The following is a 22,809-nucleotide window of genomic DNA, read 5'->3' as shown; positions in this document are numbered from 1 at the left end:
ATTCCTCTACCTCCGATGTTTCTGGGATATTTTTTTATTGCTAGTTTATTTGTGCTAAGAACTAGCAATGATCAAGTGTGACAAGCATCCTTAAAAAATCCACCATATACAGTACTTCGTGACTAAAAGGGAGCACCACTCGTGTCTGGTGCCTCAATTTCAGCGAACTCCAAGCTAATCCTCCATCATCTTCTATTCCACATACTGTCTCACTCTTGCAACGATGTATTCAATGACTCCAGCAAAACCTGCACACATAAAAAAACACACACAAAAAATAAAGCCATAATTACTTGCACAAAGGGATTACGTGCCAAATTATCAATCGATACAATTATTCATTAGAGAGACCCATTAGTATAAATTCCCCAAAACTGCCTCAAGAGTCTAATAACAATCCACTATTTAACAGTCAACACTAATCTGTCCAGCAGAGGGAGCCCCGGAGAGACTACAGTGGACTAAGTGATGAAAATAGCAACTATAAGTAAGATAGCTCTTTAATTCAATAAAAAAACACCAAAAAGGCAATAAGAAATATATTTTTGATAAAAAAGAGTGTGCACTGAATGTCACATCAGCCATGTATGTTAACAAAGGTAACTTGAATGGGTAAGTAAATAAAACCAAATCTGTTTAATAATTCTATAAACTGAAGTGTGAATTATATTCCAGTCTTGACCTTTATTAAAAAAAAGCACTTGCATCTTTGGCATCTTTGTTTCACACATTTTCTTCCAAGATCTCAACAGTTAATGTCTTTATAATAGCCCCCAATGTTAGAATTTGTATTAACTGTACTATGTAATGTAATCATATATAAATAATAATCAATAAATAAATACATACATTTTGTTATTTTATAATGTTTTTTAACTGAATTAATACATCACCCGACTAAAAATGTTAGCTGATATGGACTGTTTTGGTAATGTTAATATAATAATAAAGGTTAACTTTACATGATAATAAAATGGTCAATACTAATAAAACAATCAACAGTGGTTTGATAACCTCTAAATGATCAACCTGTTCACAAAGTTATGTTCTTTCTACTTGGACACATAAAACAATAAATACATTGCCCTTCAAAATTAATAGAATTGTTCATAAGAACAAACAAAAAAGACCAAAGAACAAAGAGAACAAAAATCACTGTCATTATAACTAATTTAGCACTTAAAATATATATATGTGCCATATTATTTCTAACTTTGTGGTGGCCTTCTTAGTAAACCTCCATACAATTGCCATTCTTGTAAAACCTTTTCATTTTTATGTGCCTTTTCATTTTCTCTTTCATTTTCACCAGGAACTATGTTGTTGCCAATTTGAGTCATCTATAAATATATAAGGTTATACAAATATAAAATTATTTTTTCAATTTCAATGCAAAAGAGAAAGTTGGTTGCTGATCTGCCCAAAAATGTATTTATCCTGATGTCTAATTTGATGTCTAAATGTTTAAAAAACCTGTTGTCTAAATTGAAGATGTCCACAGGAAGAACACTCTTTGCTGTTATAATCTTATATTCTACACAAAAATCACAAAATGAATACATTTGTTTTTGTTTGTTTTCATTTTATGATGGGTGCCAATAATTCTGGGCTTAATGTAAATCCTCATTACTTCAATACTACAGGCACTTCCAGCACACCACATATGTTTTACAGTTAATATAAGCACTGTTTATAAGTGTATATTCTATTAAATTTACATTTCATCTTTCAAGTCTTATTTGAGCCCATATCTGAAAGTAACCTGTAATCTGTAATAAAACATAAATGACTACTAAGTATTTTGACCTATAACTTGAATCCATGTTTTCCATTATATGTTTGCTGTTTTCCTTAAAAAACAAAAAACAAAAAAAACCCTGCTGTTTTCACAAGTGCATATCTCTGCATCTCACAGTATTTTGTATTGCTTGTCTCTCCACTGACAGTGAATACAGGGTGGCCTCCTTTTTAGGCACCTGAGGTTGTGATTAGGTTGTCATCAGCTCCCTCAGGACCATTTAAGAGGCACTGACACAGCAAGTAATTACCCTTCACCTCCCCCATTCAGCTGAGTGCCGGGTCAGCCTGGAGCCTGCAAACTTGCTTACTCCTCCTCTAAGTAGCTTGTTCATTCAGATTACATAAAGATTTACTACCTGCAAGTGCAGAACTGGACTCACTCCACTCCTCCTTCCTGAAAAAAATATCTCTGAAATAATAGCAGGCTTCTTTCAGTTTGTGAAGTGTCATTGAAAAATTCACTGTTGGATGCAGCTGAGAGGTTTTAAATGAGGGCAACCTGCCTATAGAGTAGATGGATAGCGAGCGAGTTGGAAGTTGCCATTCACAGTTTAGGAATGCTTCCATTTAGAGAAGGCAGGGTCGATGACTTTGGCATGACCTTCTAGGTCTGTCACTGAGGCTTATCCATGCCAAATAGACGTGACAAATCTGTGGCATGTCAAAGTGAATAGATAAATTTGTTGCTGTCAGTGGAGCACAACGAGGCAACTGGTCTTCTCCTGCCTGACCAGCACAATGAGCCCACACACAGAGGCAAGCACAACTTCAGCCTTTCCTGTCTCCAGTTCAAACAGTGGTGAGAAGTTATGGAGCAGTCAATCTGTGTAAATAGACAGATAAATCATCAGCTTAGCTATAGTCCAGAGACTTGTCCCTTTTTAAAACAACAGCGGCAGTTGTCTGAACAAACTCTCAGAAGTTTCAAAGTATTAATGAATATAAATAACAAATATCAACTGGCTTAATCTCCTACAACTTCAGAAGCATTTTGTTTGCACAGCTGATGAATGCTTGTAGTCGGAAACATCCTGTTTCTCTGGAAACGTTGCACACTATGATAACATGCATTACATACATGTAAAAGCATGGAAGTAATTAAGGTCATGTGTAAATGCTACCTTTTTTATTTTACGTTAAATAAGACCATGCATCATTTCTGTCCCACTTTGGTCTATCAGTTCTATCATGCCCATAGCAACTCCTTAGTTTTACCAGCAGAGGGAAGCACTCAGATGTCTGTGTAGTCTTACACTCACAGGTGCACAAGAAAATGTCCCAAGTCAGCGAAAGTATTGGTATATCAGCTATTTTGGTCTAATTTTGAAGCTTTACAACAGCAATTCAGATTATTATTCCTTTTAATATCTGCTGTTAAAAACATAAAAAATGCTTCTAACTGACATATAATGTTTACATCTACACTATTCATTATATAAGCTATTATTTGGACATAAAATATCTTTGCATTTTCTCTGTGTACTGGTGCAATCTGTCAGTTGTTCTATAGCTTTTATGTTCTTTTTTTTTTTTTTACTGTACTGTTACTGTGTAACATTGTTTGCACAATTGTGCACATGTGCACTTTATGTAGTCCTGTGTGTAGGTGTGCTTAGACTTTGTTAACTCTGTGTTGGTTTAATGGTGAACCATAGTCCTGAATGTTGGTTTGTTTCAGAGCCGGTCAATGTTCCAGTCATATTTGGTTGAAATGACAGAAAAGTTTTACTTGACTTGGTTATCCAATGAGCAATGTGCAAAGCAAACATTTGCCATCATCACCTTCAGTTAATTAGAAAATGTTATTGCAAAATATCATTTAAAATGTGTGTGTATGAGATTGGTGCTGAGAGATGCTCAGTGATGTAAGGTGGTATATGACAGCAACCTGTACCATCAACTGCATGTAAGTTAATCCATTTGTCATAAGTGATTCATTCCATTTGTGCTGTGTCGTGAACTTTCATCATGCTTTTGGGTCAGTTTACTTTCCTGCATGATTTTTAAAGCACTCATGTGAAATTAATCTTTGTGTAGTGCCATTAAATGCTCTAGCAGACTGGAATAGCAGACAGAGGAGCCACCGGACTGCATGTAGAGCTTAAGGCCTATCTAAGTGAAAAAGAATGTGAACCATGAATGAATCTATTTTAAGAAGAAAAAAAACAGTCAACCTGTATTATTTCTTATGCTTAGTTAGACTATCATGGATTAGTGGCACGTGACTTGAAAGAATGTCAAATTCTTGTTAAATATTGCAAAATTACAGAGATTAAATGATATTTTCAGGCACAACAACATTTCTTTAAAAGAAAGAAAAATCTAACTAATTCTGCAAATTTTCAAATGAAAGCAGTATATTATTTTCATAATTATTTTTATTATTATATTAAAATTGTACTCGATATTTCTTTTTTCATCCAATTGTATTTAAGCATGATTTGCAATGGTTTACTTTCTCAGTACTTTGTCTACCCCTAGTGGACACAATGTACGAAAAAGATTGAGTGATCAATAACCAGTGCATTGCGAAAACTATAGTTTGTACGAAATGTAAACGTTAGAGGAAACTGTCATAATCTTTAAAACCAATATAAAAATAAGTCGTCTTTTAATTGGTAACTCTGTAATGTGGATTGTATCAGGTCGCTAGGGGGCATTAGATACACATGTAGATTCACATAATTGCACGTAAACCTGTGGAATAAGACAAAGTTCAGATCCACTGCTCTTCAAGATGCTAAGGTTTCTAGCTCTAAAGGCACTTTTAACCTAGTTCATGAAAACCTTAATAAATAGCTGGTGAGTTGGCCAGTTGTCTAGTATGTTGTGTTAGTATAGGTGCTGTATAGGTACCCATTAATTATATACATGTAGGATATATGCAAGTGTTTTCTGTTTTGTTTCATATGCATTTACACTGCTGTCTCTTTTCTATTTGGTTATTACTAAAAATCAGTCTACATGTAAGTAAATCTATTTGTGTCATTATGAAAGTGCTTTTGTTTTACAGTATGAAAATAATCAAAATTTTATTTTATTTTTCTGTTGGAGTATTGATAAGAGAGAGCGATAGTATTAGTTCTTTACTGTAAAAGCATTAAGGCTTGTTAAAAAGAAGCAAACCCCCATGTGTTTCAAAAGGAGAATCAAGCAGAAGCTGGGTTATAGATGGCCTGATAATCCACAGATTTAGTTTCAGCAGCTGAAAGAGGATAAAGTGGATAATTGTTTTGCAGAGCATTAGTGACAGCCAGAAACTCTATAGTTCGAGCCTCTGGTCTATAACAAGGAAGGCAAGTGGCTGTTTTGCTACACATCTCTTTAAAACCTTTCTAGCACTGAAGAATTAGTGCCTCACTATGAGGAGTCTTTCTACAGATCTGGAGGCACATGGTAAATGTTATCAAAATAACCTGGGAGGAATAGGTTTCTATCTCTACTCTAAAGTAATCGAAAACAGTATTGTGTTTTAGGTGTGGGAGAATGATTTAATGTTCTGGGAAAATAATGATTGGAATCACATTGTCTCATTGCTACCCAAAAGAGTTAATGATTTCTTTGTTGTGGACCTAAATCCCACTGTATTGGTTGAGTGGTGCTTCAGTTGGACTGCCAAATCCTTTGCCATGTTGTTTCTAGCTGCTCTTTGAGGGCTAGAATTAATTCAGTTGCTAAAAATTAAACTTTAGTAGCTAGTCTGACATATCACAGATAGATAGTGATGCTCAGTTTTGTGTGCTTTTAACATCTATCAAACAAGAAATGTATACACCTTAAAAGTTTAGACGTTCATTCCATTGCTGGTTAATGTGCACTTCATCATGGTACCCTATAAATAATTTAATCTTTTGTTTACACTTCTATTTATTTAGCTATAACAGGGACGATAACAGGGACGGTCTTTGAAAAGTATTCGCTTGAATCACCTGCTTAGGGATTAAATACAAAGAGTAAGAAACCCTAGCTGTTATTAAACTACCATACTGGGGTCAGAATGTTATTGCTTGATAAGCCCAGGCTATGAAATAGTTCACATATATAGTTCCAGTTTCATCATTAAACCACTGAGGTAATATTGTAGCTATTGTGAAATGGTTTACCATATTCTTTACCAATATACAAAGTTCCAGAAATAGCAGAACTGAATAAAACTCTATATTTTGTTCCTGGAAGCACAGTATTTCATTTTCCTTTGTTTAAACATAGAAAACTAGATGAAAAGAATATTCAATGAGACTACAGAGTTTTCTTCCTTCAAAGAATTGTATTTAATAATATGTTAATATATACAGTATTGTTACTTTCAGGTTTTTAACTTGTTGTATACAATATCGTGTGTCTACATGCCAGAATTATGACAGATTAAAATTATGATGCTATAAAAATATTAAGGGGTCTGTGAATAACAGGATATATAAATGCTGAGCTAGAGCATATCAGAAAGTGAGGAAATAATATGTATTACATGTGATTGCCTCTTATTAAAAATAAGCCATGAAAAATGTTCTGATCCCAGGCAGGCAAAAATATTTGATATGTATAGTCTACAGTATTACTTAAATCATCTCCATTATTATTTAATGTACTAATGCAATTCTGCTAAACCTGATAAATAATGATAAATATATCATTATAAAATATGAAAATGAAGCATTTTAATCTTGTGACAGGATGATTTTTATGTGGTACAAAATAGTTTTTCCTAGCAAACATCAGACTACAATATGCCAACAGAGAGAAACAAACGAACTGATTTACTACTGGGCTGTGTGACCCCCTCCTCCTGTGTCTTTACATGCTGCTTCAGGTAATTGTCAAGTTCTAATTATAATTTCATTATGGAAGTAAAGGCAGAAAATGTAGTTGTGTAGTTCAGTACAAACAATAAAGAGATAACTCTTTTACAGTACTGCATTCATTTTATTAACTGAAATACTTTTAAATAAAAGTATTGAAGGACAAGCCTTCTTTGAGCCACACAGAAATATTAAAATGATTTTGTTGCATACACTGCATAATCTTTGATGGCATGGTTGCTAAGAGAGTTGCCACTATATACTGGAGAAAAAATTTGGCAATCTTTACACCATTCCATAAACTCTGTCCAGAATGTAGTTCTGGGTTTGTCTCTGCTCCAGCAGGCAGCTATCCAGTATTTCCTGCAGAATGTTGCCAAAGCCATTGCCTTCCTGATGGCAGCTTCTAACATTCAGCTCACTCCTCCCATCCTTGTCCTGTCAGGAAAAACACAGATGATGATACAAAACTCTTTGTATTTTTTGTATTTTGTATATAAAAATATTTTAAATGTATGCGCTATGTTCATTTGAAATGCTATACTAGGACAAATCCATATTCAACATTACATAATTAACCTTTTTGTCAGCAAGAGTAGTGGCAGGCTGTCAGGCCTTCTCTGCTGGACTAAACACTCACTGACTCACTGACTTTTTCTTCTTCTTCTTTTGGCTGCTCCCATTAGGGGTCGCTCCTCTACCTCTGCCTCTTTCAAACCAACTACCTGCATGTCTTCCCTCACCACATCCATAAACCTCTTCCTTTGCCTTTCTCTTTTCCTCCTTTCTGGTGGCTCCATCCTCAGCATTCTCCTACCGATATACCCCATGTCCCTCCTCTGCACATGTCCAAACCATCTCAATCTCTCCTCTATTATCATATCTCCAAATGTTCTGCATGTGAGGCCCCTCTAATAAACGCATTTCTAATCATGTCCATCCTCGTCAGTCCTAATGAAAATCTCATTAACTCTGCTACCTCCAGCTCCACCTCCTGTTTTTTAGTCAATGCCACTGTCTCTAAACCATACAACATCGCAGGTCTCACCACAGTCTTATAAACTTTCCCTTTCACTCTTGCAGATATCCTTATATCACAAATCACTCCTGCCACTCTTCTCCACCCACTCCACCCTGCCTGCACTCTTTTCTTCACTTCTCTAACACACACTCTGTTACTTTCCACTGTTGACCCAAGTACCTAAACCCCTCTACCTTCTCCACCTCCACTCCTTCTCCATTCCTCAGGCATCCTCTCAGCTTCCAAAATCTTGTTGAACAATCTGGTTAAAAACTCCACTGCAATCACTCCTAAACATCACCACGCTTCTATCGGTATGTCATCTGGTCCAACTGACTTTCCACTCTTCTTCCTCTTAATCTCTGCTCTCACTTCCTCCTTACTAATCCTATCCAATACCTGCTTCACCATCTCCACATCATCCAACCTTCTCTCTCTCTCTCTCATTTTCCTTATTCATTTTCTGCTCAAAATACTCCCCCATCTTCTCAACACAATTTCCTCACTAGTCAACACATTTCCAGCTAGAAATGATGTATGTGGGTGGTGCAGCTGTGGCTACAGTGACAGGAGACTTGTTGAATTGTGTTTATTGGGTTTCTCGCTTTAATAATTACATTCACATTTACATTACATTACATTACACAGCACTCTGTTATACTGCATTTCTGTATTATATAGATGGTTTCTATTGCCATGGCGTCATAATGACGGTATTAAGAGATGGATTGATTCAGGTAGGACAGCACCTAGGTCTAGGTGTGAAATGCACAGCCCGCCACTGTTTCCATATAATGCTATACTAATATAAAAACAAACTATATAAAACAGCATAAAATATACAATGTATGTCCTAGTAGTCAAAACTTTGCGGACAGCTTATATGTTGTTGTTGAACATTCTATTGCACTATTGCTCCACTTCACTCTTACGGGAATGCTTTCTACTAGAGTTTGAGTTTGTGGCTGTGGAAATTTGTGCCCATTTAGCCATAAGAATGATAGAAATAGCATTATATATATATATATATATATATATATATATATATATATATATATATATATATATATAGTCAAGTTTATTTCTATAGCGCTTTTCACAACAGACATTGTCTCAATGCAGCTTTACAGAAATCAACAGTCAATATATATATATATATATATATATATATATATATATATATATATATATATTCCAACACACAGCAAATAACCTTTATGTAATGGAGCTCCATGTTTAAGCTTTAAACACTGGTTCAAAAAGAAGGGTGTTTGTGTCTTTCTTTTATTAAACATCACTAACTGCTTTATTGTAGTCAGAGTTGATGATCTGAACTCTATGCAAGGCAGATATAAATCGTGGATGAGATTGGAGGCCAGTGCAGTGCACCATGCACACAGACTTGTACACTTAATCATAACTATGCAGAGTGTATTGTAGTCAAGACACATACAGGCACTTTTATGAAAAGGCCAGAAATCAGCAAACCCAAAAGCGAAAATTCCATACAGACACAAGCTCAGGAACTGTGAGGTGCCAACACTACTGTATCATGAAACACACAATGGTGTTCAGAAATGCTTTGAATTGGTCTCAATAAACAGTGAAGCGATTCTACTGCTTCCTTGAGAAGCAAGATGTTACTGTGACAGTCAGAAATAGTTGCAAAAAAGCCAGATGTTTCTTCTCTTGTGGTAGAAACGATGTAAACTGCCTAAGCGATAGAATGCTGCATAGAAATTGTTTGAATAACACTTGATTAATAGTGATGTTCTTTCTGAGCTCAGCATTTTGTTATTCTAATCAGAACATAATCTATTCTTCCTGTGTGGCCATCAGAGCATTCACTATCTATTCAGTGTCAGTAACTGATCACCATTTGAAAGACACAAGCATTCCAACATGGATCCAGAGCAGCGTTAATCAGCCTGCTATCAGAATGACTAACAGCACAATTCAATATAAACCCTATGCATGGTGCATATTAGGAGGTATTTCTCAATAGCCTGGCATGTATGAATTGTGTGGTCTACTTGAATTCATTTCTCATTGATGAAAGAGCATTCTCAAAGCAGCACAGATCCAGGTTAAGGATACAAATACATTATTCTGTCACAGCATCACACCATGTTCACATCATTAAAACTAGAAGTGAAAACAACATAGAGTAAAAACATGTTGAAAAAAATCTTTAAATGTTAATGTGTTTTGTGGCTATATTTAGCACATAAGACCATGACTTGGTGGGAGTATTTTGAAATGTTATTTCGAAGGCTAGAGAATGGAAGCCAGATCACTTAGTCACGTCTTGCTGGATGCTTGCGTAGTCATGTTATGTTACTAAATATTTAAGGCAAAGAGAAATGTTCTATCTACCTAGCCTTTCAATATATATTGCTCCAGAGTCTACAATTAAACTGTTTTATTTTCATGGGTAATTAACTTTGAAAAGAAGCATGTATGATTTGTAGAAAGTGGAGTAAATTTCATAATAAAAGTTATATTGTCCTATTAAAGTTTTATGACCTTGACACAAATGAAAATCTTTCCTGTTATTGCAAAACTAACACATCAACATCTTTATCTCTATTACTGAGCCTTAATACAGTACATGTCTTTAGCAGCAATTCTGTCAATGAAAAATCTGCAATTTATAGAGAAATAACCGCAACTTCAGCCCAAGGAAACTTGTAAATTTACAGTTTAAATTAAACTAATCAAATCACATTAAGTTACATTAATTTATTTTATATCAGTTTATTTGAAGTATAGAAATAAACTGCATAGTGGGTTATGGGTTAACAGATTAATATTACATACAGTCAGAGCTATTGACCTAGTTATGTGGATAGAGTTTTATGTGTACATCCTGTGTTTCTGTTTTCCTGGTTCTCCAGTTATGTCCTATTGTCCAAATAGACAACATAGACACATATAAGAGGAGTGCCTATGTTACATTGCCATTAGATGTGAATGTATGTATGAGCATGTCTGTGAATAGTGCCTTACAATGGACTGCCTTCAGATCCAGGGTGAATTCTCTAGCACCCAGCGATACTAGGATTGTCTCTGAATCCACCATAACCCTGACAAGGATAAAGCAGTTACTGCAGATGACTGAATATTATCCACTTACATTACTGTTGTGTGATGAATGTTTATAGTATTCATTTTAGACCTATGTTTAATTATGTTTATTTAATGTTTTAATTATTGTTGGTGACAATGACATTTTACGTATTCATACGAATTACGTATTCCTGAAAAAACACTAATTATATAATTATAATTATATAATATATAACTTTTATGCTTAATTTGCATGTGAAACAATCAATTTTGACCATTTATATTAAAAAAAATTATTAAATGTAACAATTCTTTGTTGCAATAAATGTGATATCGTGAGGAATCCCCAGCAGATGTGGTAAACATTGTCATTGTGAGAATGACATGGCACTGGGATGATGAGATGTGAACCCTGTGAAGTAAAAAATGTTAGGATGAAATTAGGTAGGTGATAAGTGCCGCTGTACACCTCCCTGAAGAGAGATCTTTAAGGTCCAGTTTAACTTTTCAGAATGTGACCATGGTTGTCCTTAAAGCAGTCTTATGTGTTGATAACTGGGTCCTGCCTCAGAATTCTCTGTATTAGCGGCAAGCTTGTAATTTCTGTTAAACATGCATTTATTTTAATAACATTATTCTGTTATATTATCGCCTAAAAACAATCTTGCTTTTGTAGTAATCTAGCTAATTTGTGTGGTTCCAAGCTTAAATTAAGTTTCAGTTATCATGGTAAATGGACTTGTAATTCTATCAAAAACATGTTTCATGTCTGATTAAAGGCTTAATCAGTTCTTATTGAATGCCAGCCCATCATAGGCACTTTGAGCATTTAGCAGAATATAATTTCTGTAAGTATGTGTTTATGGATGCTTGAAATCTTTTTATCTCTTTATCTTTATCTTTAGCTAGTACTTTGCTGTTTAGCCTTCACTGAATCCAGCTTCACACAAACTAGCTAATGGCATGGACAAGACAGATGATCAGCAACTATTTGTAAATCGCATGAGGTCCATGTGTTCCTGCTATTCTTTTTTTCTGAATTTACTGGTCCATCAAGACTGCTTACGGGGCTAGTACAGGATGTCAGTTACAAAATCTGTTTGACCTGATGACCACTAAGGACCAATGATGAAGAGAAAAGTCTAATATATTGTACTATCAGACAGATGAGCTTGTATGGTTGTTTTCTGGAGTTGTTTTATACACAATTATTTGAGTTTTATAGACAGATAACATTTGAGATTGTACCTTCTTTATAAAACAAAGACATGTAAAGTAAAAAAAATAAAAGATTCCGGCTCATGTAACCAAGACACTTCTTATTCTTTTGTGTCAAATGAGACGTAAATGGTTGCAGGGTAAACAATGTTAGTACAGTAATAGAGTGACCTGAAATTAACATAATACAAGCTTTAAGGTAATTATAATTAATAGAATATTCATTATAAGGATATGTAGTTTGCATGAGCACTTCCACTCCATCTTCTCATAATGTGGGACATTAACATACATGTTCCACAATCCCTGATTACTTCCATATATACCAGTCAAAGGTTTTGACACCTTATCCTTTGAGTTTGTATTTACTTTTATTATTTTCAACATTGTACTTTAATACTAAATACCTCCAAATTATAAAAGGACATTTATGGAATTATGTAGTAAACAAAAAAGGTGTTAAACAACCCAGAATATGTTTTATATTTTGATTCTTCAAAGTGGCCACCTTTTGCTTGACAGCTTTACATACTCTTGGCATTCTCTCAGTCAGCCTCATGAGGTAGTCACCTGAAATGGTTTTCCAACAATCTTTCAGAGTTCCCAGCAGTGTTCTCCATTCCAACTTATCCCAAACTTCTCAACTGAATTTGAATTTGTTGTTGTGAAGGCCATGTCATCTGATGTAGCACTCCATCACTCTCCTTCTTAAAAAAATAGCCCTTACATAACTTAAAGGTGTGTTTGGGGTCATCGTCCTGTTAGAAAACAAATGATGGTCCCAGTAAGTGCAAACCATATTGGATGCCATGTTGCTGCTAAATGCTGCAGTAGCCATTCTGGTTAAATTTGCTCTCAATTTTGTTTAAATCACCAACAGTGTCAGTAGCAAAGCACCTCCTCCTTCATGCTTCACAGTGGGAACCACACATTCAGAAACCGCCTGTTCCCCCTCTGTACATCTAACAAATGTGGTTAGAACCAAAAACCTCAAATTTGAACTCATCAAACCATAGGACAGTTTTCCACTGAACTGAAAGTTTACTCATTGTGATTTTTGGCCGAAGCAAGCCTATTCTGTTTGTTGTTCTTCTATACAACCCTATGGTTGTTTTATTTCTCTGTGCTCGAGTTGTCTGCCATGAATAGGAAAACTTTATCTGATTGGATCCTGAAAGCTAATTTCTGCTGCCTCCAGATTGGTGCTCCCCACTTTAAAAGCCACACTATCACTTCCTCAAGGAAAGCCACCCTGTTATGAGAGACATTTTGGTTTTGTGCTGTTTGTCTAATTTGTTAAGAACTTGTGTTAGATTTTGGGCCTAAGAAGTTTGGAGATTGTAAGGACCTTTGTATTTTGGTTATCGTTATTTGTTTGTTTGTTGAAGAGGGTTGTTTCCACCCTTTCAAAACTTCTGTTTTGCTTTGTAAACAACCATGTAAATAGCCATTTCTTCTTCTTCTTTCGGATTCTCCCATTAGGGGTCGCCACAGCGGATCATCCGTCTCCATACACCCCTGTCCTCTACATCTGCCTCTTTCAAACCACCTACCTGCATGTCTTCCATCACCACATCCATAAACCTCCTCCTTGGCCTTCCTCTTTTCCTCCTTCCTGGTGGCTCCATCCTCAGCATTCTCCTACCGATATAACCCATGTCCCTCCTCTGCACATGTCCAAACCATCTCAATCTCGCCTTCCTCACCTTGTCTCCAGAACGTCCGACATGCACTGTACCTTTAATAAACTATTTTCTAATCCTGTCCATCCTCTTTACTCCCAACAAAAACCTTAACATCTTCAGCTCTGCTACCTCCAGCTCCACCGCCTGTCTTTTAGTCAATGCCACTGTCTCTCAAATCACAAATCACAGTATCATCCACAAAACTCATAGTCCAGGGAGACTCCTGTCTGACCTCGTCTATCAACCTGTCCGTCACTACTGCAAACAGAAAAGGGCTCAGAGCCGATCCTTGATGCAGCCCAACCTGCACCTTAAACCGGTCTGTCGTTTCTACTGCACACTCCACTGATGTCACTCTGTCCTCATACATGTCCTGCACCACCCTCACATACTTCTCTGACACACCTGACTTCCTCATACGATACCACAACTCCTCTCTCTGCACCCTGTTTGTGTGCCACAAACACACAATGCAACTCCTTCGGACCTTCTCTATACTTCTTCATCAACATTCTCAAAGTAAATAATGCATTTGTGGTGCTCTTCCTCGGCATGAAACCATACTGTTGCTCACATATGGTCACCTCTTCTTTCAGCCTGGCTTCCACTAATATTTCCCATAACTTCATGGTGTGACTGATCAACTGAATTCCCCTGTAGATACTTCATCATCTTAATCGCTGCTCTCACTTCCTCCTTACTAATCCTATCCACTTCCTGCTTCACCATCTCCACACCATCCAACCTTCTCGCTCTCATTTTCCTCGTTCATCAGCTGCTCAAAATACTCCCTCCATCTTCTCCACACACTCTCCTCACTAGTCAACACATTCCACCTCTGTCCTTTATTGCTCTAACCCATGTAAATAGCCATGTAAATCTTGTAAATGCTGAAACTTGGTATGTAGGGAGTCTGATGTCAATTCTTTTAAATGCCTTTTTGTCTCTCTATTTTTGGCTAGGTAGGTAGGGTAGTGCATTGTAGTTTTATCTTCTTTTTTTTGGTTAATTAAGGTAGACCACTTGACCACACTCAAGGACATTTTTTTTTGTTATTTTGGCCTTGTCGGTTCCTACCGTCAATTGCAATCCCCTTGTCCACGCATGTCTGTTTATGTTGTGTCTCTTCCCCCTAGACGAGGCGTAACATAAAGTAATTTTTTTTGGCCGAAAATTGACCAAGAAGGCCCTGTAGAGGAGTGGGACCATCCAGCTTGTTATCAGTGTTCAGTTCCAAAGCCTGCATCTCTGATGGTATGGGAATGCATTAGTGCATATGGAATGAGCAGCTTGTACATATGGAAAGGCTCTAGCAATGCTGAAAGGCATATACAGGTTTTTAGAGCAACATATGCTTCAATAAAAATGAAAATAAATCTTTTTTTAGCGAAGACCTTGAATATCTCATCACTACAATGTTAAACTGCATACTGCATCTATTACAACAGCACGACATTGTAGTAGAAGAGTCTGAGTGCTAAATGGGCCTATCTTTAGAACAGACCTTTTACCAATTGAAAACATCAGTAGACTTAGTAGTCTTAGAACTGTTTAGCAGCTAGAATCCTGTATCAGAATAAATGGGACAACATTCCTCTCCCCAACTCCTTAGTTCCCAGATGTATAGAGATTGTTGTCAAAAGATGTGGAAGGCAAATCAGCAAATGATTCTTCTATTTGTTCTTTAGTGATAAGCATATGTTTGTCATCCAAATAATCTCCATGTTTAACATGATTATACTGATGTGTATGATCATTAAGAAATTCAGGATACAATATATCATCCTCAACCACATTAGTACAAGTGAAGATTAATACATTTACTTAATTTCAGTTTATTTTGTTATTATTATGTACTATATAGTCAAATGTTTGAGATCCCATTTCCAAATATTACTAATTTGCTGTTATAATAACTTGCAACTTCCTTTACTTCTTTTGTGAAGGCTTTCCACTAGAATTTAGAACATACATATAGGAATTGTTGTTTGTTTAACCACAAGAGCATTTGTGAGATCAGACACAGATGGCAGGTGTCTCAGCATTCCAATCCATCTTAATATTGTTCAGTTAGCTTGAGATCAGGACTTTGTGCAGGACATGCATGTTTTTTTTTTAAATATAATCTTAGCAAACTATGTCTTCATGGACCAGAGTGCACAGGGGCATTGTCATGCTGGTACATGTTTGAGTGCCTTAGTTCCAGTGAAAGAAAATCCTAATGCTAATTTCAATGCCATTTTGTACAGCTGTGTTCTTCAAACCTTCAACCAATAATTGAAGATTATGAAGGAAACACATATGGGTGTGATGGCCAGAAGCTACAGTGTAAACCGAATAACATTTTGCTATATAGCATATGTGACTTTTATTGTTATTTTTTTATTATTAGATACACAAAAGACTGAATTGAGAATATTTTTTTTTTCAAAACAAATGAATGTTGTAATAATATATTATCATCTTTTGCAACAACAGCACAGTGAAAATAGATGTGCCATATTAAATCTGTACGACTGAATGCCCATGTGTGCTTAAACTACCTGAACTAATTTATGATCAAACTCTTAATGTCACCCAAATGAGGATGGGTTCCCCTTTTGAGTCTGGTTCCTCTCAAGGTTTCTTCCTCATAACATCTAAGGGAGTTTTTCCTTGCCACAGTCGCCACGGCTGCTCATCAGGGATAAATACACATCATTCACCTTAACTGTTGATTTCTGTAAAGCTGCTTTGAGACAATGTCTGTTGTGAAAAGCGCTATAGAAATAAACTTGACTTGACTTGAGTAATCTGTAATCTCAAAGCCTCCTTTACATTCATCTAGCTGTTACCTGTGTGTCTGAGTTTAACTAAACACCATTGGCCTCCTTTGATATGAACTGCAACACAAGATGGTGCCAGAAATAAGCATGTGTTTGAAACACATAACTTCAGTTAGAATCACCCAATGCATCTAAAGTGGAGTCTAAATACCATAGTACATTATTAAATGGGAATAAATTGGAATGAAGTTGTTGAAATGCTGAATGCTGAGGAAATGCAGAGAGTAGATTACATACAATACAAATATGAATAAAGACAGGTTAAAATATAATATAACAGGGGAAATCTTTTTGAACACATTTCTATTAAATGCACTAGATGCACCCGGCGCTGGAAGTGAGCTGTGCAGATTGTACTGCTCTGCTGTTTATACTGACATTCAGCAGGGAGGAAAGTTGCCATCGTTTGACGTTTAAAGTAACGCACCATTGTGACAAAGTAGTTTCTCCAAAAGCAACGTCATTTTGCAGTTTGTGACGTCGGGAGCCTGAGTCTGGCGCGAGGGGAGCGGAACTCTGCACGCCTCGGTGCTGGTGCGCGCGCTGCGGCTAAGCGACAAGAAAAGATGCGCCTTCTGCACTTAAGAACAACGCGAACGGAGATCCACTGAGATCTCTTCCCTCTTTCACACGCGCATACACACACACACACACACTGTCATCACTGCTCTGTAATAAGGACTCGGTGACTAAATTCAATATGAGGATGCTGGCCAACAGCACATTCCCGCACCTGGAAGAAGACTTGTTCTTTAATTCGTCTGGCAATGAAACGCACAGTGAAGCTCAAGGCAGCGCGATCCTCATCTCCTTCATCTACTCTGTCGTGTGCCTGGTTGGACTCTGTGGCAACTCCATGGTCATTTATGTGATATTCAGGTACGCCAAGATGAAAACTGCTACAAACATTTACATTTTGAACTTGGCGATTGCGGACGAGCTGCTGATGCTCAGTGTGCCCTTCTTGGTGACATCTTCTCTGCTTCGCCACTGGCCGTTCGGCTCGCTTTTGTGCCGTTTGGTGTTAAGCGTGGACGCCATCAATATGTTTACCAGCATTTACTGCTTAACCGTCCTGAGTATCGACCGATACATCGCCGTAGTGCACCCTATTAAAGCGGCCCGGTATCGGAGACCTACAATAGCCAAGATGGTCAACTTGGGCGTGTGGATGTTTTCGATCTTAGTCATTTTACCCATCATTATATTTTCCACTTCCACCCCAAACTCGGACGGCTCGATCGCCTGTAACATGCAGATGCCTGAGCCGCAGCGTCGCTGGATGGCAGTGTTTGTGATTTACGCCTTTCTCATGGGCTTCCTTTTCCCGGTTCTTGCCATATGCATGTGCTACGTCCTGATCATAGCGAAGCTGAGAGTGGTGGCACTGAAAGCGGGCTGGCAGCAGCGCAAAAAGTCCGAGAGGAAGATCACGCTCATGGTCATGATGGTGGTGACGGTGTTCGTGATCTGCTGGATGCCGTTTCACGTCGTGCAGCTCGTGAACGTGTTCGAGGAGCGGCACAATGCCACGTTCAGTCAGCTGGCCGTGATTTTGGGTTATGCCAACAGTTGCGCCAATCCGATCCTCTATGGCTTTCTGTCGGACAATTTCAAGCGCTCCTTCCAGAGGATTTTATGCGTGCGATGGGCGGACAGCGCTGCTGAGGAGCCCATTGACTACTATGCCACGGCGTTGAAAAGTCGCGGGTACAGTGTGGACGAGTTTCAGCAGGACAACATAGAGTCGGACAGTGCGTACAGGAACGGCACGTGCACCTCCAGAACCACTACACTGTAGTGAGCTGCACTGATGTAGACATGGACAGATAACATACAGCATATGTCGCCCATTGGATTATTTATTTATTTATTTATTTATTTATTTATTTATTTATTTATTTATTTCACTTGTTTACACAACTAACCTTTAACCCTCTCCGTTTAACAGGTTTAATCAGGCTTGTTCCTGTAGATCCTCCCAAGATGCCACTGAACCCTTGTGATTGTATTAGATTACCCAGTGTAGATCTAAATGTAGATTAAAAAAAAAATAAATTAACACTGAAGCTGAACATGTGGACTGTTTTTTATATTAAAATCATAAACTGCTGTTGTTTTCGGAAAACCAGATCAACATTTACTCTCCAAGCCACCCTTTGAATCTTGCTAACAGATTTAGAAGCTCTATTGGCACTTTTAGTAAATGCCACCAAAACAATCAACATGAATACGTATTTAATGCAGTTTGAGGGAGTGCTTGCAGCCTGTGATTCTGCATGTTTTGCTAAGTTTTGTGTTAATTCTTGCCCATTGTGCATTAAAGGAAATGCGTGCAGGAAATAATTGTGTCCCCTAACTTGTCACACAGCTTGGTGGCATATCTCTATTGTGTTAATATAAATAAAAGATAGTGTGCATTTTTTAAAATGTGTTTGAATTAAAGAAATATTTTTGCTAAAAGTCAAATCTTTGCAACTTTCCTTTTACCCTCTGTAAAATGACTCACCAGAGACATGTATACTTTTTTCTTTTTTAGTATTAAACTAGTGATAGGAGGCAAAATGAACTAATTAACTAAACAACATTTTTATTATATGTACAAAACATGAAATATTAAACCACTTTATAGATCATTGCAAGGTCATTGAATTTTCAAATCCATCCAAAAAGCTAACAAAAAATGTGCTAAAAAATACAAACACACACACACACACACAAAATACAATGATTTCCAGTATCATAGCATGAACTCCAAAATATAAGTTTTATATATATATATATATATATATATATATATATATATATATATATATATATATATATATATATATTTATTTATTTATATTTATTTATTTATTTATTTATTTCAAAAATTATTAATTATATTATATATTCAGTATCTACCAGGTATTGGCAATGAGCACTTTCACAATATTTGATGTTTGTTCATTCATTTATCTTCTTTAGTCTTTTTGGTCATGGTGGCGGGAGATCCAAAGCTTATCCTGGGAATATTATGCACACACACACACACACACACACACACACACACACACACACACACACACACACACACACATGAATCCTCATAGTGTAGAAATCCAGCGAAAATCCATGTGAAAGCAAACTTTATAAGTTAAAATATGTATTTTAGGTGAAGAAATTAGCTTAGGTGATTATTCATTTACTTTTTCCATAGAGTCCGATCCATTCAGGGCAACTGATTCTTTTAAGTCTGCTGCCCTTTTCTTTGCCCGTTTTTTAGCTCTTCTCATGAGGCAGTATTTCACAATGGCCACAATAATCACAACCAGCACCACAAAGATCAGCAAAGCTATAATTACAGGGATGACAATATTTGACAGGTCCCCAGTACTTTCCCCAGTAAGAACTGCACTTTTAGTAGTACTTCGTACAGCAGGTTGAGTTGAAGGAGTCGGCTTCTTGTCCATGGAAGTGGAGGTTGATGTATCCTTTACATTGTTAAAGGCATCAGGGGCTGGTGTGATAATGGATTTTTTTGCTTCCTTGCATTGTTCTGAGTCTTCATCATCCGTACAGCCACACATATATGAGCCTACTGTATTAGTGCAACTTAATTGACATATATTGGGCTGCTGACATTCATCTACATCCACGCAACTTCCATCTTTATTTTTTTTGTAGCCAGTTTTACATTCAATACAAAGTCCTTGTATGTCTATCTCTGTGCCACCTACCAGCTTCCATTTACCGGTTGTCCTTGAACAGGTCAGCACAAAAGTGTCCATGCCTTTGCAAGAGACCCAAATTGTATATGGGTCACTATTCTTTACTGTTTTTTCATGAATTCCTGTTATATTTGGCGGTAAAGAACATGCTATTTCTTTACTTGATCCATAATTTTTGCAAATAAAGGGAAGTTTCCTCTGGCAGGACATAGCAGCTAATCCCCAGCTGGCTACTGTAGAGCCTCTATATTCCACAGAAAGAAATCCACACAATGCATTTGTGCAAGTAAGGCTTGGTTCTGTTTTCCATTTATTAAGAGCAAAATTTGTGGAGTTATCTATAGTCCAATAGAAACCTTTAAGTGGAAGATTTTCCTGAACACACATTGTCTTTTCTTTTTTTAGTCCAATCCAGAATGAAGTTGACGTTCTGTCTCCTTTGTCCTCAATGACTTTCAGAATCTTCTTTACAGTTTCTTCATCGTCAGGTATGTTAGCCAGAAAGCCATTAGACCCACATAATGTCTGTGCAGTATCAAACAACTGCTCATCCAAATCTACAGAGTAGTACTGAGAATCAGAAATGCCAAAGACAACAATCAGAAAGTTCATAAAACATAATCCACTCTTGTAGTCCATGTTTCTCTCTTCTGCTTTTTGTTCATCAGTGGTGACTCTCTCAGTGTGCCAGCTCTTACTGACTTATTAACCCACCGCCTATTTTCTTAGCCGCCCTATGAGGCCCTTCCAAGACAACATGATCAGGAAATGTGTTCAGTCTTGATACAGCTCTCCACTTCCTCTTGGGTGGTGTTGGTGCTAAAGCAAAACAATAGCAACTATAAAAGGAACTAGCCGCTCGCATAACCAAATCTTTCATAACTCGCTCCCATAGACACACAGACAGGATAAAAGACTAAATCAAAACAAAGAAAGAGCAGCAAGAAAAAAGATGTGTGCACTGCCAAAGGTCAGATAAGCCTTGATTTCATCAATCAAACACAACAACCAAAAAACACCTGACTTTTTCAGCTAATTTTTCAAAAAGATGTGATTAGGAGGATTGAATAATTTTAAATAGCTAATTATGCATATAACTTTAGAAAAGCTTGCCCCCAGCAAGCCAGAACTCTTTCAGCATGTCTTTAACAGGATGAGCTGAGTGGAAAACAAAGTATTCATTACCCTAAAGAATTCTGTAAACAGTAGTACTAAGTCCAGATTACGTCAAACACTTAACATCAACAGTTTCAAATAAGTGTTGATTGAATTCAGTAAGTTTGTAAAACGCATCTCTTGAGACTTAATGCAGTTTTATATATCTTACTGCAGATGTACTATTCTATCTAATCGATGATCTTTGTGAGCCAGTGCCAGATGCTTCCTGGAGGAAACATGCATGAAACGGAGGAAGTGAAATCACTATTGAAATGCTTAGTTTGGGAGTGTCAGGAGGTGGATACCATTGTTGAAGGGAAATAAAGTTACAAGAGGCAGGAAAAAGAGTCACAATAACAAAATGTTTAGGATAATAGGTACTTGTTTAATTGCCATAGGTTGTATCAAATTAGGCTTAGCTGGTCACTAACTGATACAATATTTTTTGTATTATCTCCTAAAATATTTTTCTTTCATAATTCTGTGTATGTATATATTCTATTTTGTTTTACAGCCTTAATAACTACATATCAATAAATAATGTAAATCCATAAGTATCTAAAGATATTATCAAATAGACTACTGTTTCAGGATTTATTAACAAATGGTCTTGTTTAGTGTGTAATTACAGGTTCTAAACTATTTTCCATGTGATTTGTTGCTGTTTAGTAAAGAAACTGATTCCAGTTCATGAGCAGAAGGTGCACAGAAGCTGAGATTCTGCCATGACTGTATAATGAATGATGTCAGTATAGTCAGCATGATCAGATGTGTAGGTGGAAATGCCTGGGTGGCTTAGTCATAGCACATGCATGGACACAGAGTGTCTGTTGTGAGCTGTGTGTATACACTCAATCTAAGGAGACCACTCTAATAGGCTGTTTTCATGGATGCTTCTAATGTATCTATATAGCTGCATATGACTGGACCATGTGGTAGAACATTTTTAGTACAACCTGTTACACTTGTGCCAACACATCACACACTGCTATGTCACAAACCTGTCAGTGTCACTTCGATGAAAATGCTTCATCATCCAAATAATAGATGCTTGGAAGATGCCCTATATTAAAAAACATGATGTTAGGCTTTATATAGTAGGCTATGTCACATTCTGAGCCAGTACTTGTGATGAAATGCAGTGCAGAAAATGTATCTGACATTAACAAAGCATCACTTGGAACTACCCTTGCTAAATGCAAATACATGAAGTACAAATTGCAGACTAAAAGCCACTGTAAAATGATAGAACTGAATTGCCACAGTACTGTTTAAAAGCTTTAAACTAAGGAATATGCAAGTTCATGGAAAATAGGTGTTAAATGGAGTTAAATACACACATCCATGCGCATACTCAGCCTTTTAAAACGTATTGTTTTAAGAGGGGTGTATTGAACATTAACTCTTGTTACACTATTTCACTGTAATGGTAGTTTTATTACAATTAAATCAAAATAAACAAACAAATATGTATTTATAATATATAATATACATTTACGATTGTTCGGTATTTACATTTTT

At 36.7% G+C, this 22,809-nt stretch overlaps 2 protein-coding genes across 2 annotated transcripts; one reads left to right on the top strand and one right to left on the bottom strand.

Moving 5' to 3' along the window:
* Positions 1-16,284: 16,284 nt before the first annotated feature.
* On the top strand, positions 16,285-19,262 carry sstr1a (somatostatin receptor 1a). Its single transcript, XM_046856409.1, has 2 exons — positions 16,285-18,186; positions 18,369-19,262. Exons 1-2 carry the CDS (start codon positions 17,118-17,120, stop codon positions 18,461-18,463), a joined length of 1,164 nt encoding a protein of 387 aa, XP_046712365.1. The 5' UTR covers positions 16,285-17,117; the 3' UTR covers positions 18,464-19,262.
* On the bottom strand, positions 18,347-20,852 carry clec14a (C-type lectin domain containing 14A). Its single transcript, XM_046856408.1, has 3 exons — positions 19,609-20,852; positions 19,325-19,425; positions 18,347-18,448 (listed from the first exon to the last, which is right to left on the bottom strand). The coding sequence occupies exons 1-2, from the start codon at positions 20,767-20,769 to the stop codon at positions 19,384-19,386; spliced, it is 1,203 nt and encodes a 400-aa protein (XP_046712364.1). The 5' UTR covers positions 20,770-20,852; the 3' UTR covers positions 18,347-18,448; positions 19,325-19,383.
* Between the last annotated feature and the right edge of the window lie 1,957 nt (positions 20,853-22,809).

The sequence above is a fragment of the Silurus meridionalis genome, chromosome 8, assembly GCF_014805685.1.
Source record: "Silurus meridionalis isolate SWU-2019-XX chromosome 8, ASM1480568v1, whole genome shotgun sequence".
Taxonomy (NCBI): domain Eukaryota; kingdom Metazoa; phylum Chordata; class Actinopteri; order Siluriformes; family Siluridae; genus Silurus; species Silurus meridionalis.
The sequence above is the reverse complement of the archived record's forward strand: the minus strand, read 5'-3'. Positions and strand labels throughout refer to the sequence as shown.